The sequence below is a fragment of the Dipodomys ordii genome, unplaced genomic scaffold, assembly GCF_000151885.1.
Source record: "Dipodomys ordii isolate 6190 unplaced genomic scaffold, Dord_2.0 Scaffold209, whole genome shotgun sequence".
In the NCBI taxonomy this organism is placed as follows: Eukaryota; Metazoa; Chordata; class Mammalia; order Rodentia; family Heteromyidae; genus Dipodomys; species Dipodomys ordii.
This window is the reverse complement of record NW_012267425.1, coordinates 808,044-822,034: the sequence shown is the minus strand read 5'-3', so window position 1 is coordinate 822,034 and position 13,991 is coordinate 808,044. Positions and strand designations below refer to the sequence as shown.

Sequence of the window (13,991 nt, the reverse complement as noted above, 5' to 3'; positions counted from 1 at the left end):
TGTGGCTCAAGTGGTAGAGTGCTAGCCTTGAGCTGAAGAGCTGAGGGACAGCGCCCAGGCCAGAGTTCAGGCCCCACGACGGGACCCCCCCCCCAAAAAAAAAAAGCCAGGGCTCACGCCTGTCATCCTAGCTACTCAGGAGGCTGAGATCTGAGAATCGAGGTTCAAAGCCAGCCCAGGCAGGAAAGTCCGTGAGACTCTTATCTGCAATAAACCACTAGAAAACCGGAAGTGGTGCTGTGGCTCAAGTGGTAGAGTGTTCGCCTTGAGCTGAAGAGCGCAGGGACAGCGCCCAAGCCCAGAGTTCAAGCCCCACGACCAACCAACCAAAAAAAAAAAAGCCAGGAACTTCTCCCCCACCCCATTATGTGATGGCTCTGTGAAATAAGCAGCCGGCCTCCCAAAGATCTGTGCACACATGCCCACGCACACTTCATTCAAAACTTTCCCATACTGGAAGCAAAATGCTTAAATCAGTCAGCAGGTAAATGGACATACCGTGTATCTGTACAAAGGGTTACTGGCTAGCACAGAGAAATGTGATAAAAATCACCCAACATGGGCAAATCACATAAATATATTTACGCAAAGTGGCCAAATACTGGTGATTTTGCTTCAAGGCCTAGAATGGGTAACAATTACAACAGCAACAAAGATTAAATCAGTGGTTGCCTGTAGCAGAGGGGAACCATTAGAAGAACATTCTGGGGGACATAAATATCCTAGATTATCAATTGCAAAGTTATTATTTATGAAATGCCATATGTACTAAAAAAGATAGTAGAAAGAATGAGTGGGGGTGAGGAAGGGGTCAGAAATTACATTTGGGGAACATTGAGCGAAGGAGGTGCCACTGGGTTTAGATAATGTTCTTTTTTTTTTTTTGGTGGGTTTTGGGGCTTGACCTCAGGCCTGGGTGCTGTCCCTGAGCTCATTTGCTCAAGGCTAGTGCTCTATCACTTTGAGCCACAGCTCCACTTATGGTTCTTTGATGGTTAAGTGGATATAAGAGTCTCACAGACTTTCCTGCTCTAGCTGGCTTTGAATCTCGACCCTCAGTTCTCAGCCTCCTGAATAGCTAGGATTACAGGCATGAGCCACCAGTGCCTGACAATGTACAGGGTCTTGCTATGCCTCCTAAATTCTGGGACTACAGGCAGTAATGTTCTGTTTCTTGGTGTGGGTGAAGCTTATATGGGTGTGCAAAGTTGGTGAAAGCTGTCAAGCCGTACTTTATGGCCTGTGTTCTTTTCCATGTGTATTCCAATAAAACATAAAAAAATGTAGATACAACACTGCTGCCTTCATACTTACTAGCAACAGTTGTCAGGGGGAAAAAAAGCAACTTAAAGCAATACTGCAGGGTGCTGGTAGCTCACACCTATAATAATAGCTACTGAGGCGGCTGAGATCTGAGCATCATGGTTCAAAGTTAGCTCAGGCAGGAAAGCCTGAGACTCTCTTTTTCTTTGTGTTGGTCCTGGGCACTGTACCTGAACTTTTGTGCTCAAGGGTAGCACTCTCCCACTTGAGCCACAGCTCACTTTCTGGCTTTTTGGTGGTTAATTGGAGATAAAAACTCTTATGGACTTTAGCTGGCTTTGAGCCATGATCCTCAGATCTCAGCCTCCTGAGTAGCTAGAATTCTAGGCGTTGAGCTACCAGTGCCTGGCATCCTTGAGACATGTATGTCCAATTAACTACTAGAAAACTGGAAGTGGCGCTAGGGCTCAAGTGGTAGAGCATTAGCCTTGAGCCAAAAGAGCTCACAGACAGAACCCAGGCCCTGAGTTCAAACCCTGTGGCTAACAAAAAAAAAAAGAACAAACATTCTTAAGTCCTTAGAAATACATGCAAAGCAGTGTATGTATAATTAAGTGATACAACTCCATTAAAGACCTCCAAGAAGAATCACAATACCCCTCTCCCTGCTTCAAGCCAATCTGTACATTCAATTGAGCAGCAAGGGCCTAACATGCTTTTTGTTAGTAACTCAAGAAACCACAAGGAAAAGGGGCAGAATCGCCAGCACACTCTTGAAGGAAAATGGAGCAGGGTGTCTGTCCTTTGATGTTAGATCCTATAATTAAGAGCGTGGGATGGGATGGGCCAGGGTGTGAGCCTATGCTCCCCAGAGCAGGGCCCCTCCAGGAGGGGAGGGGTGTGGTGCAGACATGAGGGCGGTGGCCCAGTCTGGATCTCAACTCACTTTGGACTGGAAAACCAACTCCTGGAATTAAGGACCTGAATATTCATACAAAAGTAATTTGTAGAAATCTTTCCTTCACCTGTATCTGATTTAAAAAAATCCAGGGGCATGGGAAGGTGTCTCAGTGGTAGAGTGCTTGCCTAGCATGCATGAAGCACCGGATTCGATTCCTCAGCACCACATAAGCAAAAAGAAAAAAGCCGGAAGTGGTGCTGTGGCTCAAGTGGTAGAGTGCTAGCTTTCAGCAAAAGAGGATCAGGGACAGTGCCCAGGCCCTGAGTTCAAGCCCCAGGACAGGCAAAAAAAATGCAAAACAACACATTTAACAGGTATTTCCAACCTGTTTTCCCAGATGTTTGGGATAACTTTTCAGATGGAGCCTGTTTGGGCAGTGTGAACTTGGCTGAGGTCAAACAAATTCAGAAGGGAGCCCAGAGGACACTTTCTGCCTCCAACCAATGTTCTGTGTGGAGGTGCTAGGCCACCCAGAAGGTGAAGTGACCTGCTGTCCCATTTGACATAATGCCTCAAAGGCAACTTACTGCCATCTCAAGTGGTCGCATACACAACCCAGCCATGCTATTTGGCCCTTTAAAAATGAAGACATTGGCCAGGCGCTGGTAGCTCAGGCCCATAATGAGGAGGCTGAGATCTGAGGACTGTGGTTTGAAGCCAGTGCAGGCAGGAACGTTTGTGAGACTCCATATTTCCAACTAACCACTCCCCCCCACCTAAAAAAAATCTCTAAGTAAAACTGTGGCTTAAGTGGTAGAGTACCAGCAAAAAGGGGGGGTGGGATGGCAAAGACAAAGATGTAACATTGTCTTAAATATAAACTACAAAAATGTTCGAGCTAAGCCTGGTAATACATGGAGTAACCCTAGCTTCTTGGGAGGCTGAGGCAGGATGATTTAAAGTTTGGGGCTAGACTGCTTCATAAAAGCCTGTCTTGACATAAAATAAAGCGCCAGGTCATATCCCTAGTACCACCAACAGAAATGCTGAAATAATGGGGCTACACTGATGAGTCCATTTCGGTTGTAGGGCCTGAACTCTAGGCCTGGGCGCTGTCCCCCAGCTCTTCAGCTGTAGACCAGCACTGAGACCAACCTGAGCCACAGCCCCACTTCCGACTTTTTCTGATTATGTGGTGCTGAGGAATCGAACCCAGAGCCTCATGCATGGAAGGCAAGCACTCTACCACTGAGCCACCTTCCCAGCCCCTTCTTTCTTTTTTCAAACTTGTTTTAATTTATTTTTGTGCCAGCATTTTCACTTGAACTCAGGGCCCCATGCTCTTACTTGGCTTTTGTGTTCACAGCTGGCATTCTACCACTTGGGCCACAAGTCCACTCCACACCTCCACTTGCTGATTAACTGAAGATAAGAGTCTCAGGAACTTTTTTGCCTGGGCTGGCTTTGAACCTCAATCCTCACATCTCAGCCTCTTGGGTAGCTAGGATTATAGGTGTGAGCCACCAGTGCCCAGCTTGCAAAGCCTACTTCTAACAGCAATGAAGACATGAAAGCGATGGCCTGGGGACACAGCTTAGTGGTAGGGTGTGTGATTAGCATGTGCAGGGCCCTCGGTTCCCACCCTACCACAACCCATAAACAAACAAATCAACCAACCAACCCAGACATCACATAACCGGATCAGCTGGAGGAAGGCGGGTGAGGGAGCTATTAAAGAGCTCCTTCGTGGGAAATCTCCAGAGCACTCTGGAGTGGCCTCTTATGTTAACTGCTCCCTTCTATGTGAACTGATGGGAACTTGGGCCCAATGGCCTCTCTGTACTCCCACCTTGGGGGATTATCTTTAGGAAGATGGTGCAGATGCACTGTTGGCCTCCTCCTCCATGTGCACATCCTAGCATGCCAGCCAGGCCCTCTGAGCAGCTTCTTTGGCGCTCTCTTCCATCACATAGTTTCCCTTGCTTCTGTCAAGGTCGAGTTCACACAGTCCCCAGCCCTGTGTTAGAAGTCCCCCAACAGGGCTGTCACCTTCTCAGTGCGCATGCTCCCATGGCTCAGTACTGGCCTCACAAACTCCAGAAAGGGGCAGCTTGCTGGGAACCAGACCCAGAGAAAACAATGGGAATCCCGGCGGGGCCAAACCTCTAAGCAGGCAATGTTTGCATATGCTCAAATTCCAGCAGATTGGGAGGAATCAGGGCAGACTCCAGGCAGCCCGGTAGCAAGGGACTGGTGTGCTGAGTCACAGTTGCTGTTTGTTCTCATTCCCTTTGGGATTAACAAGAGAACCTGCTTGCCTTGTTTCAGCTCAGTTCCTGCAACCGACAGTCTGCTGGGCTCCAAGTCACCCAAGGGACAGGCGAGGTAGGACCAAGGATGGAGGGGGAGGGGGGCAACAGCTACTCTCCTCAGGTTGGGGTGGCCCAGCCATCCAGGCTGGCCTGCAAGACTCTTATTACAGTCCTCTGGAGTGAGGGATATGTGCACAAGTAAAATATACCCATGCCATGTGTGGGAGTAGGGCCAAGGAGAGTACTGGTGGAAAGCCTTTCATCTTTGCCACCCCCTCACATTACTCAAGGCAGGGATGGGATCTACCAAGGACATGTGGTGATTAGGAGAAAGAGGGGGCAGGATTAAGATCTGCTGTCACCAGTGCCCGGTGAGGCCAGGACAAAGGGACAAGGGCTACCACCTACCTGTGGTCCCTGGCAGCTCCCTTAGCCTCTTACTTCCTAAACCTAAATCACTGCTGCCTTTCATCTGGGTGGAAGGGATTTTGGATGGAGTCTTGGCAGGGGTGGGCTACCCTGTCCCCCAATGGTTGTTGTGGGTTGCAGATCCACGTTAACTCTCCAAGGTTGGAGCACCTATCGTAGCGGAGGCCAGCTAGCTGACTTATGGCTTCTGAAGCAAGCTGAGGATGAGAAACTAACTCAAAAGGCCCTTCCTCTTCCACCCTGGGGCTCTGTGAGTCACCATACTTTTGGGAGAATGCCAACATCATCATGACACAGCAAAGAACCTTATCAGGATAAGATGGAAGTCAGCCCTGAAATGAGCTAAAAAAAATGGAAAGCCTGGGGTTTTCAGGCCACTCTGCATACCGCCCCAGCAGTGGGATGGACCCCGAGTACCTCCTGTGCCCGGGGCACAGATGGGAAAACTGAGGCCCAGATGGATGAGGGCCCTGCAGTGGGCTTATGCGCTGATGTGGAACAATTCACCTCCTCCCTGGCCCTGAGTGGCGGGAAGAGCCGCCCTCCAGCCTTGCTAGGTGCTATGATTGGGTCCTTCTCCACACCAGTCTGTAAGGCCAGAGCTTTCATGGTGGGCCAGGAAATGCCTCTTCTCGCTTCCTGTGAGGGTGGGAAGCTACAGCAGGGGTAACCTGAAGGGGCTCAAAGCTCATTGAGTAACTTCATGAACCATGGTCAGGTGTTCCCAGGAAGGAAGCTGGGTGTGTGGGTGAGGGTTGGGCAAGGCAGCTAGGGAGGAAGCTGGGGCAAAGGATGGCCATTTGGGTTCAGCTTGCCCCTAGGATGTTCTGCTTGCTCAGGCTCCAGGCCTGTTGGCTCCTAGCTTCCTTTTGGTTTTTAGGCCATAGTGAGCTCGTTCTCGACTTAGGGCTTTGGGTACTTGCCCTCTCAGCCTTCAACTGCAGCTTTGATTTCCACGCTCTCTTCTTGCAGTCTGTGTGTTCTAGGAGCTGGGGACACAGGGGGCCATTTATGGCTGGTCCCAGGTGCTCCTTTGATCTCTTATTGTCTACTTACTCCCCTTTGGTCCCTGACTACCCAGTGGTCCCATGAGGAGGACGAGGATTGTGGCTGCTACAGTCAGAAAGGGGTATTTGAGTCAGGGACTCGTGGCTTATACCTGCAATCCTAGCTACTCAGAAGGCTGAGGTTTGAGGATCATAGTTTGAAACCAGCCTGGGCAGGAAAGCCTGTAACACTGTCTTCTCTAGTTAAGCACCAAAAAGCTGGAAGTAGAAGTGTGGCACAACTGGTAGAGATCCAACCTCGAGCTGAAGATCTGAGGGACAGCGCCCAAGCCCAGAGTTCAAGCCCCATGACCAACAACAACAACAACAACAACAAAATAAATAATAAAGAGCATGAGGCCCTGATTTTAAACCTCACTACTGGCACACAATAAAACAACAAAGAAACAGGTCACTGAAACTTGATCACTACATGTTGAATGAATGAACAACTGGAGAACTCACTGGCTTTACAGAAGAGCTGTATTCTGCCTACCTCCTGCACTGAGTGAGGTATCAGGCCAGAGCAACTCTGGGAGCTGCCCATGCAGTAGGAATCCATTCTGGTCCAGCCCCCTCTGGCGGGGGTGGGGGGAGAGGGAGAAACAAACAATGGAGCTCTTCAGAAGATCCTCATCCTTCCCCCACTCCCCTCGGCCAGAGCAGAGCACTTCCCATATCTCTGCTCTGGAACCCTCTGGTTCTTACTTCCAGAGCAGAGGAAAGCAAAGGGGAAGGGAACCCTACCGATTACAATGATAGTTACCCAAACCCAGGCCAGTGAGAGCTCACACAATCAGCCTGGGGCAAAGCCTAGTTTGCTAGGTGAAAGACTGCCCTTCACATAAAGTCAGAATGTTTGTTCCAGGTCACACAACAAACTTGGATACTCTCAATGAGGAGTCTTAAGAGTTGAGGGCTTGGAGTTGTTCCATTATTTTATCCTCCCTAGACGGAAGGTTAGACTCCTAGGTCCTAAAGTTTGTGGCTGCTACAGTTATAGCTCCTTAAAGGGGACCAGGCAGCAATCAGGATTGAGGCCAAGCTTGCCCCTGCTATGTGCTGTGACTGGGTACCTCCCTTGGGTCTCAGAGTTTTAAAGATTTAAAGGAAGCACCCTTAGCAGCAGAGCCCTTCTTCCTTGCTTGCTTCCTCATTCTTTTGGTTAAGTTCTCTTTTCCCAGTTCTGATCAGAATACAAAGGTGGCAGGGAGCAGGATTGGTAAAAGGAGCGACATATTCTATATTAATAAAAAATACCGTTTCTTAAGAATTGAGGGGGTCAGAATGTGGAAGGTGCTGAGCCACAGGTTTTTAAGAGCTCTCTAGCTCTTGAGCAAAAGCTCAAGATTATATAATCAGGCTGGGTTGGTAGTGCATGTCTGTAATCCCATATACAAAAGAGGCAGAGATGAGTGAACAGAGGTTTGAGGCCAGCCTGGGAAAAAAATGTTAGCAAGATCTTATCTCAAAAAACAAGCTGAGCCAGGCACGGGTGGGGCATGCTTGTAATCCTAGCCACGAAGGAGGGGAGATCTGAGGATCATGGTTTGAAGCCAGCCTGGGCAGAAAAGTCCATGAGAATCTTACCTCCAACTAATCAGTAAAAGCCAGAAGTGCAACAGTGGCTCAACTGGTAGAATTTGAGCCTTGAGCAAAAACAGTTAAGGGACAGTGTCCACGTCCTGAGTTCAAGCCCTAGTACTAGCACACACAAAATCCTCCCAATCCCCTTCCCCCTGAAAAGAAACCCCTAAACCAGGCATACTCTTATGCTCCTGTAATTCTAGCTAGTGGGAGGCAGAGGTGGGAAGACCATGGTCCAAGGCTGGACCCAGGTGAGAACCTATCTGAAAAATAAAGCAAAAAAGGCTGAGAGATTCATTTGCTTACAAGTATAAGGCCATGAGTTCAAAGCCCAGCACCTCAAAAAAAGTCACAATTAATTAATTGTGAAGATAGATTAGCAAATTCTTGGGCACTTCCCAAGTTAAAAAGGAAAGCAAGCAAGCTGGGCCCTGGTAGCCCATGCCTAATCCTAGAAACTTAGGAGGCTAAGATCTGAGGATTGTGGATCAAAGACAGCCCGGGGTAGAAAAGTCTGTGAGACTTTTATCTCCAATTAACCAGTAAAAATCAAGAAGTGGAGATGTGGCTCAATGGCAGAGAAGCAGCCTTGAGTGAAAAAGCCAAGTGAGAGCCCAACGCCCTAATCCAGCCCGAGTAACAGCACCCATTCAAAAAAGGAAAGTATGATTGAAACTGCCCAGTCTCATCAGACTCTGCACTTGTGTTTCTACCTCAAGCACACAAAGGAGGGTGATCTAGTCTGGGTCCCAAACTCTACTAATGTCACCCTCCTGGCTTTGTCATGTACCATCAACTGCTACATTTCTGCCTTTGCAGAGATGGTCTTTTTGGTCTTTCTTATCAGAACAAAATGACAATTGTGTCAGCTGAACAATTGTGAAGAGGTGGATTGAGTGAAGCTCCTCAGGAGATTTCAGAAGATGTGGCAAAGGGGAGGTGTTTGAAGAAAGTTTCAGTGTTCATCCCCAGGGAATTTCATACAGTTAAAGGTAGACAGGCAGAGAACAGAGCTCAGGTCCTGCCTGCCTGTGAAACTGATGGTGCCATTTGTGAAGGTAAAAGCAGGTTTGGAGACAATACAGAATGAACAGCAATCCCTTTTACCTCTCAGTTTTCCCCATTGACCAGGAAAAAGTCCCTTAGTTCCCTTAGGACCGGCAGCTCTAGGAGTCTGGTCTATAGTCAATAGATTGGGCACAGATTTCAGAAATGCTTCCCACCTACCCACATCCCAGGCAGTGCTGGGGTAATAACTGCACAAAATCGGCTGGGAAGGCTGAGGTACTGAGTGGGAAGTCTCTTGCATAGTGCTACATTCAAAGCCAGACTTTTCAGATTTAGGGCCTGGGGGAGACTCACCGATGCACCCATGATGATAAATATGTGTGTATCAGTCTGGTGGAATGCATTGCCCTGGTACAGCTCTTCCCGCAGGATTCCACACACCTGGGTCCGGCTCAGGGCCACCTGCTTCTCCATGGTGCTCTCTGGTGGAAGAAAGGCTCGTTGACAAGGCAGAGGAACACAGAAGAGCACTGGGAAGTCGGCCTCCTCGAGGAAGTCCTTGGGGCTCTCAACTGGCAGATGATTGATCTCGGAAATCACTCGCTGGGGATCGCCAGGAATGGGGTGGGGGTGGGGGAGGAGGGTTGGAGGATTAGAAACTGTGGCTTCTTGGGCTCCAGCCACACTCTCCACGCTGCCTTCGTTCGGGGCGCACATTACAGAATTACTTAAAAGTATTAAGTGCGTGTCTGGTAAAGTGTCGATTGTGGATGGCTGGACAAAATCCTGCAAGGGCATCGCACTTCATGCGCAGGACCATCTAACTCTGGACTCTGCCGGAAACTCCACAATGAACTGCAGCATTTAGGATAGGAGCAGATGATGAAGTTCAGCTTTAGCGCTACTCCTGCCTAGCTAGCAAGGGGGGTGGAGTGGGTGGGAATCCTAGCACATCTCTCTTTTCAGGATCTCATCCTCATGGGCCCCATGGGAAAGGTGTGAGGTACAAAGGGATGGGTTAAGACCCTCTCGATTCTGCTCCATTCCCAACCATGGCAAAATAGCCTGTTGTCAGAGAAACGTGCAGTGCACCAGGCCGCAGCACGCTCCTCCGCCGGTGCGATGCCCCGTTACCTGCGACTGGTTGCTGCTGATCGCGTCGCTCACCACCCCGGAGTGCACGGCTGTTTCCGGGGGCTCCGGCCCGCCGGCTCATTTAATGCGTGAGGGCGGGCGCTTAGACTGAGCTGACCCGCCTCAGGAGAGGCGCGTGGGGCGGGTCCTCGGTCCACACCACGAAAGTGGGCGGGACTGGGGCAGGTGCGCGCGCATCCCAGGACAGCCTCTTGCACAATATGCGCAGCCCCACCGGCACCTGCGCCGCCCGCTAGCCCTCCCGCCGCCTACTGTCCCGCCTTCTGCTGCCCCGCGATTACGACGGGTTGAGGGAGAGAGCTCAGCAGCGGGCAGTTTCTCGAGTAACCATTGACACCCTGGCCTCACCCTATGGTCCAGTATTCCCGCCAGCCCCCTAGCGGCCGAGCGCGCGCCCCTCTCGGAGGGCCCCACTTCCGCCAACATTGGGCCACGCCTCCCCCGTGCCTTGTGGGCGGTGCCTTCTGCAACCTGGTTTGGCTCCTTGGCCGGGACGGATCACGCAGTGGCAGGATGCTGCTGCCTGACGCTAGGGACTATGTAGGTGGAGACGTCCGAAGAGGTAGAGGGTGGTGTTTGTCAGTGGAGAGCGCCCTGCTGGCCAGCCGAGAGTGGCTGCCCCGGGCTTCCCTCTGGAGGAGGGTGCGGCATCGTAGTAGTCTTGTAGTTCTCGCCGCTAGTCTGTGCTTCACGGGTCAGGGCGTGCATGTTTTACTTCCGGATCCCACGATTACGACACCGGAATCCGGAAGCGGGGGTTTCCACAGCGGAGAAGGGAAGGGCGACCTCCGCGTTTGGACTTTCTCGGAGCTCAGGGGCCCTAGGACCTGACAGGCCGCCGCTCCTACCCTCTTCACGTTCGACCGACGCTGCCGACAGGTGTGGTCTTCTCCCAAGACAGGGTTCTACCGGCGGGTCCCAAGTCCAGCCAATTTCTGCCCCATACTGCTCAAGCGGACGGCGTCGGGACCCAGAGAGTGGGCACTGATTTCGCCGCTACCGCTTTAGCTTGTGACCCTACCCCTGGTGCGTGAACTCTTCTAGAACTCTTAGATTTCCCACTCATCAGACCCCTCCTCTTCTTCTGCCTCCTCTTCTCCCGTCCCCATCTACTCGTGTCTGTATAAAACTCGGGGCCTCCCGCTCTTGCTTGGCTTTTTTCCATCAAGGTTGGCGCTCTACCATTTCAGTCACACCTCCAGTTTCTTTTCTTTTCCTCTCTCTCTCTTCTTCCTTCTTTCAAGACAGGGTCTCACTATGTAGCTCAGGCTGGCCTCAAACTCAAGATTTTTCTGCTTCAGTCTCCTGAGTGCAGGTGTGCTAACGAATGAATGATCGTGCCTGGCTTTTCATCACATTTGAGTGCTCTTGAGGTCTTCAAAGGCCTCAAAAGCTAAGCGTCTTTTTAAAATTATCTTTAAGGACTTGTAAAAAGAGGTTAGCAACCAACATGTCAGTTAATAACAGATGCATAGCTTAAATCAGGACCCTCACCTTATTTTGTTAAACAATTATCTGCCTTCCCTCACATCATTTATTTGCGACCTGAGAGTGAATGGATCATTCTGGCATATTCTAGAAACTGACAGCAGAACACTATGGTTGGAGTGAGGGCAGAATGGTTGGAGAGGAAGGAATAGGGGACCGGATGGTATAGAGCCCTTTTGGCTGTTCTAGGGACTGTAGCTTTTGAGAAGTGGGGAGCTATGATAGGATTTGTGGGTGAAAATGTATATAATCTGAATTAGGTTGATATTTTGGCTGCAGTGGGACAACTGACTAAGGCAAAAGGGTAGCAGCAGGGTGACCTGTTGGGAACTTACACAGGAATCCATGTAGAAGATGATTATGTTGTAAGCTTTATCAGATGTTTGCTATTTGGATGCTCTGGTCTGCCATTTGAGTTACACCTCCAGCCCTTTTTTGCTTTGTTATTTTTTGGAAACAGTTTTCCGGATTGTCCTTAGACCTCAGTCTTCCTATTTACACACTCCCATGTAGCTGAGACCATAGGTAAATAACACCATGCTTGGATTATTTGTTCAGATGGGTTCCTTTTATCCTATGCTGGCCAAGAAATGTGATCCTTTTGATCTCAATTTCCCAAGTAGCTGGGATTACAGGCATGAGCCCCGGTGCCAGGCCCAAGAGCATTTTAGTATTAAAAAATTAAAATTGCACATAATACGGGCTGGGGATGTGGCTTATGTAGTTGAGCACTTGTTGAGCATTCTAGATTCAATTTCTACTACTACAAAAATGCACAAAAATAGAAAGGTTAGTATAAGTAAATACCATGTATCCCTTTCCTGTCTTTAACAGTTATCAACTCATGACTAATTTTGTTTAATTTATACCCCTGATACTCTTCTCATTGTCTTCAAAATAGTTTTTTTGATAGCTTTTTCAATTTATATATCACACAATTCACCTGTTTTAAGTATACAAATCAATTATTTTTAGTACATTCACAGGGAGATGCAACTATCAGGACTAATCCTAGAAAATTTTCATCACGCCTCCAAAACTCTTGCATCATTTCAGTTATCATCCCTCTAAATGTCCTTCCTTCCTTCCTCAACTGGATTTCTTTCTTTTCCTTTCCTTTCTTTCTCCCTTCCCCTTCCCGTTCCTTTTTTTTTGCACAGGACTGCCACTTGAGCCACACCTCTACTTCCAGCTTTTTAGTGGTTTATTAGAGGAAAGACTTTCCTGACTGTGTTATATTTGAATAGTGACCCTCCATTCTCAGCCTCCTGATTAGCTAGGATTACCTGTGTGAGCCATCAGTGCCTGGCTATTTTGTACATTTCTTAGAAGTGTGATCATACAATATGTGGCCCTTTGTGACTTGTTTCTTTCTCAGCATAGTGTCTGGAAGGTATGTTCATGTTGTATGTGGTTGTACTAGATTTTATTTACTCATCAGTTTTTGGACATTTTAGTTGTTTCCATTCTTTGGCTGCCTTGACAGTAATGCTGCTTTGAGCATTCATATTTTCATTTCTCTTAAAGTATACTGCATTAGAGTTCTTCTCTTATTTTCACACTATTTCTGTATACGTCTCTCTCAAATGCAGTACCGAAATAGTTAATGCTACAGCATTTCCTGATGGAGAGAGGGGTGGGGGGTGGGAGAGAGGGAAGGTGGAAGAGGAGTGAGAAAGGGAAGGGGGAGAGGGAGGGAGAGAGAGAAAGCAAGCGGAAGAGAGAGAGGGAAGGAGGGAGAGGGAGAGATTGAGAGATGGAGGGAAGGAGGTGAAGAAGACCTCCCAAGTATTTAGTCCTTGTAACTAGAGAATGGTTTTGTTTTCAGCTGATAATAAAGGAGACTTGGTGGAGCTGGATTTGGGGGACTGTTAGTAGTTTCAGAATAGCTTTTTTCAGTGCTGATCTATGCTTGGCAAATACTCTACCACTGAGTTCCAAACCCCCTCCCCCCAGCCCTAAGAAGGTCTCAGACTACTAGTTATCTAAGTAGGCATTGAGTTTGATACGTAAGTCTGAAATTCAGGAAAGAAGTCTGTTTTGGGGTAGGATGAGTATTAAGATTGGGGCTCAAGCCATCACACTGGATAAAACTATAGGAGTAAATATAATTAGGGGAGAGATGGACCCAGTAAAAGAGCCTGAGTAGAATCAGTCTGTGAGATAGGAGGGACATCGGGGGACTGGGTTGTTGTGGAAGCCAAAGGAAAGAAGTGCACGAAGGGAGTGAGAAGGATCAGCTGGGTCAAGGGCTGCAGATGGGTCTATGGGGGATTCAGTGGGACACTAGCAGGGCTAATAGGCAAAATGGCCAAGTTTAGTTCACTCAATTGTAAATTAGTCTCATTTACTCCAGGCCTGATTCTGGAAGTTTACATTTGGATCAGCCTTTCCCTTGAGCTGCCACTGACCTGTGCGGTCTGCATGTAGATCACAAGTGAACATAAACAGCTCAGCTTGTCCCTGCTCTGCTTTCCCAGACTGACACTCAGCTCCTACTTTCACATTCCTTCACACTTGTTGGACACAAGAACACCCCCGTCCCAAGAGAACATACTTCAGATGCAGTGTAGTCTTCTTGAAGCCTTCTTTCTAAGTGTATGAGTTTGTGCTTGCTGTAAGGAATGACTACAAGTTTGGTAGCTTAAACAAATGGAAATTTAATCTCTAACAATTCTGGAGGTTGGAAGTCTAATAAAATCAGTATAACAAGGCCACATTTCTTCTTCATAGGATCTCTTCAGCTGTATATTTCCTTCTGTTCTCTCTCTCTCTCTCTCTCTCTCTCTCTCTCTCTCTCTC

General features: G+C 48.6%; 2 protein-coding genes across 6 annotated transcripts in view; one reads left to right on the top strand and one right to left on the bottom strand.

The window, feature by feature from the left end:
• The window catches only part of G6pd (glucose-6-phosphate dehydrogenase), a 24,020-nt gene extending 14,050 nt beyond the window's left edge, over positions 1-9,970 (bottom strand). The window contains exons 1-2 of the mRNA XM_013035366.1: positions 9,681-9,970; positions 8,901-9,028 (exon numbers count right to left, since the gene is read on the bottom strand). Coding sequence (XP_012890820.1) covers positions 8,901-9,028; positions 9,681-9,762 — 210 coding nt within the window. The 5' untranslated portion in view covers positions 9,763-9,970. The remainder of the gene's footprint in view (positions 1-8,900; positions 9,029-9,680) is intronic.
• Positions 9,971-10,464: 494 nt separating this feature from the next.
• Ikbkg (inhibitor of kappa light polypeptide gene enhancer in B-cells, kinase gamma) overlaps positions 10,465-13,991 on the top strand; it is a 26,165-nt gene continuing 22,638 nt past the window's right edge. For all 5 annotated transcript variants that reach the window (XM_013035371.1, XM_013035369.1, XM_013035372.1 and 2 more), the window contains exon 1: positions 10,465-10,580. The gene's annotated coding sequence lies outside the window, so the exon portion shown is untranslated. The remainder of the gene's footprint in view (positions 10,581-13,991) is intronic.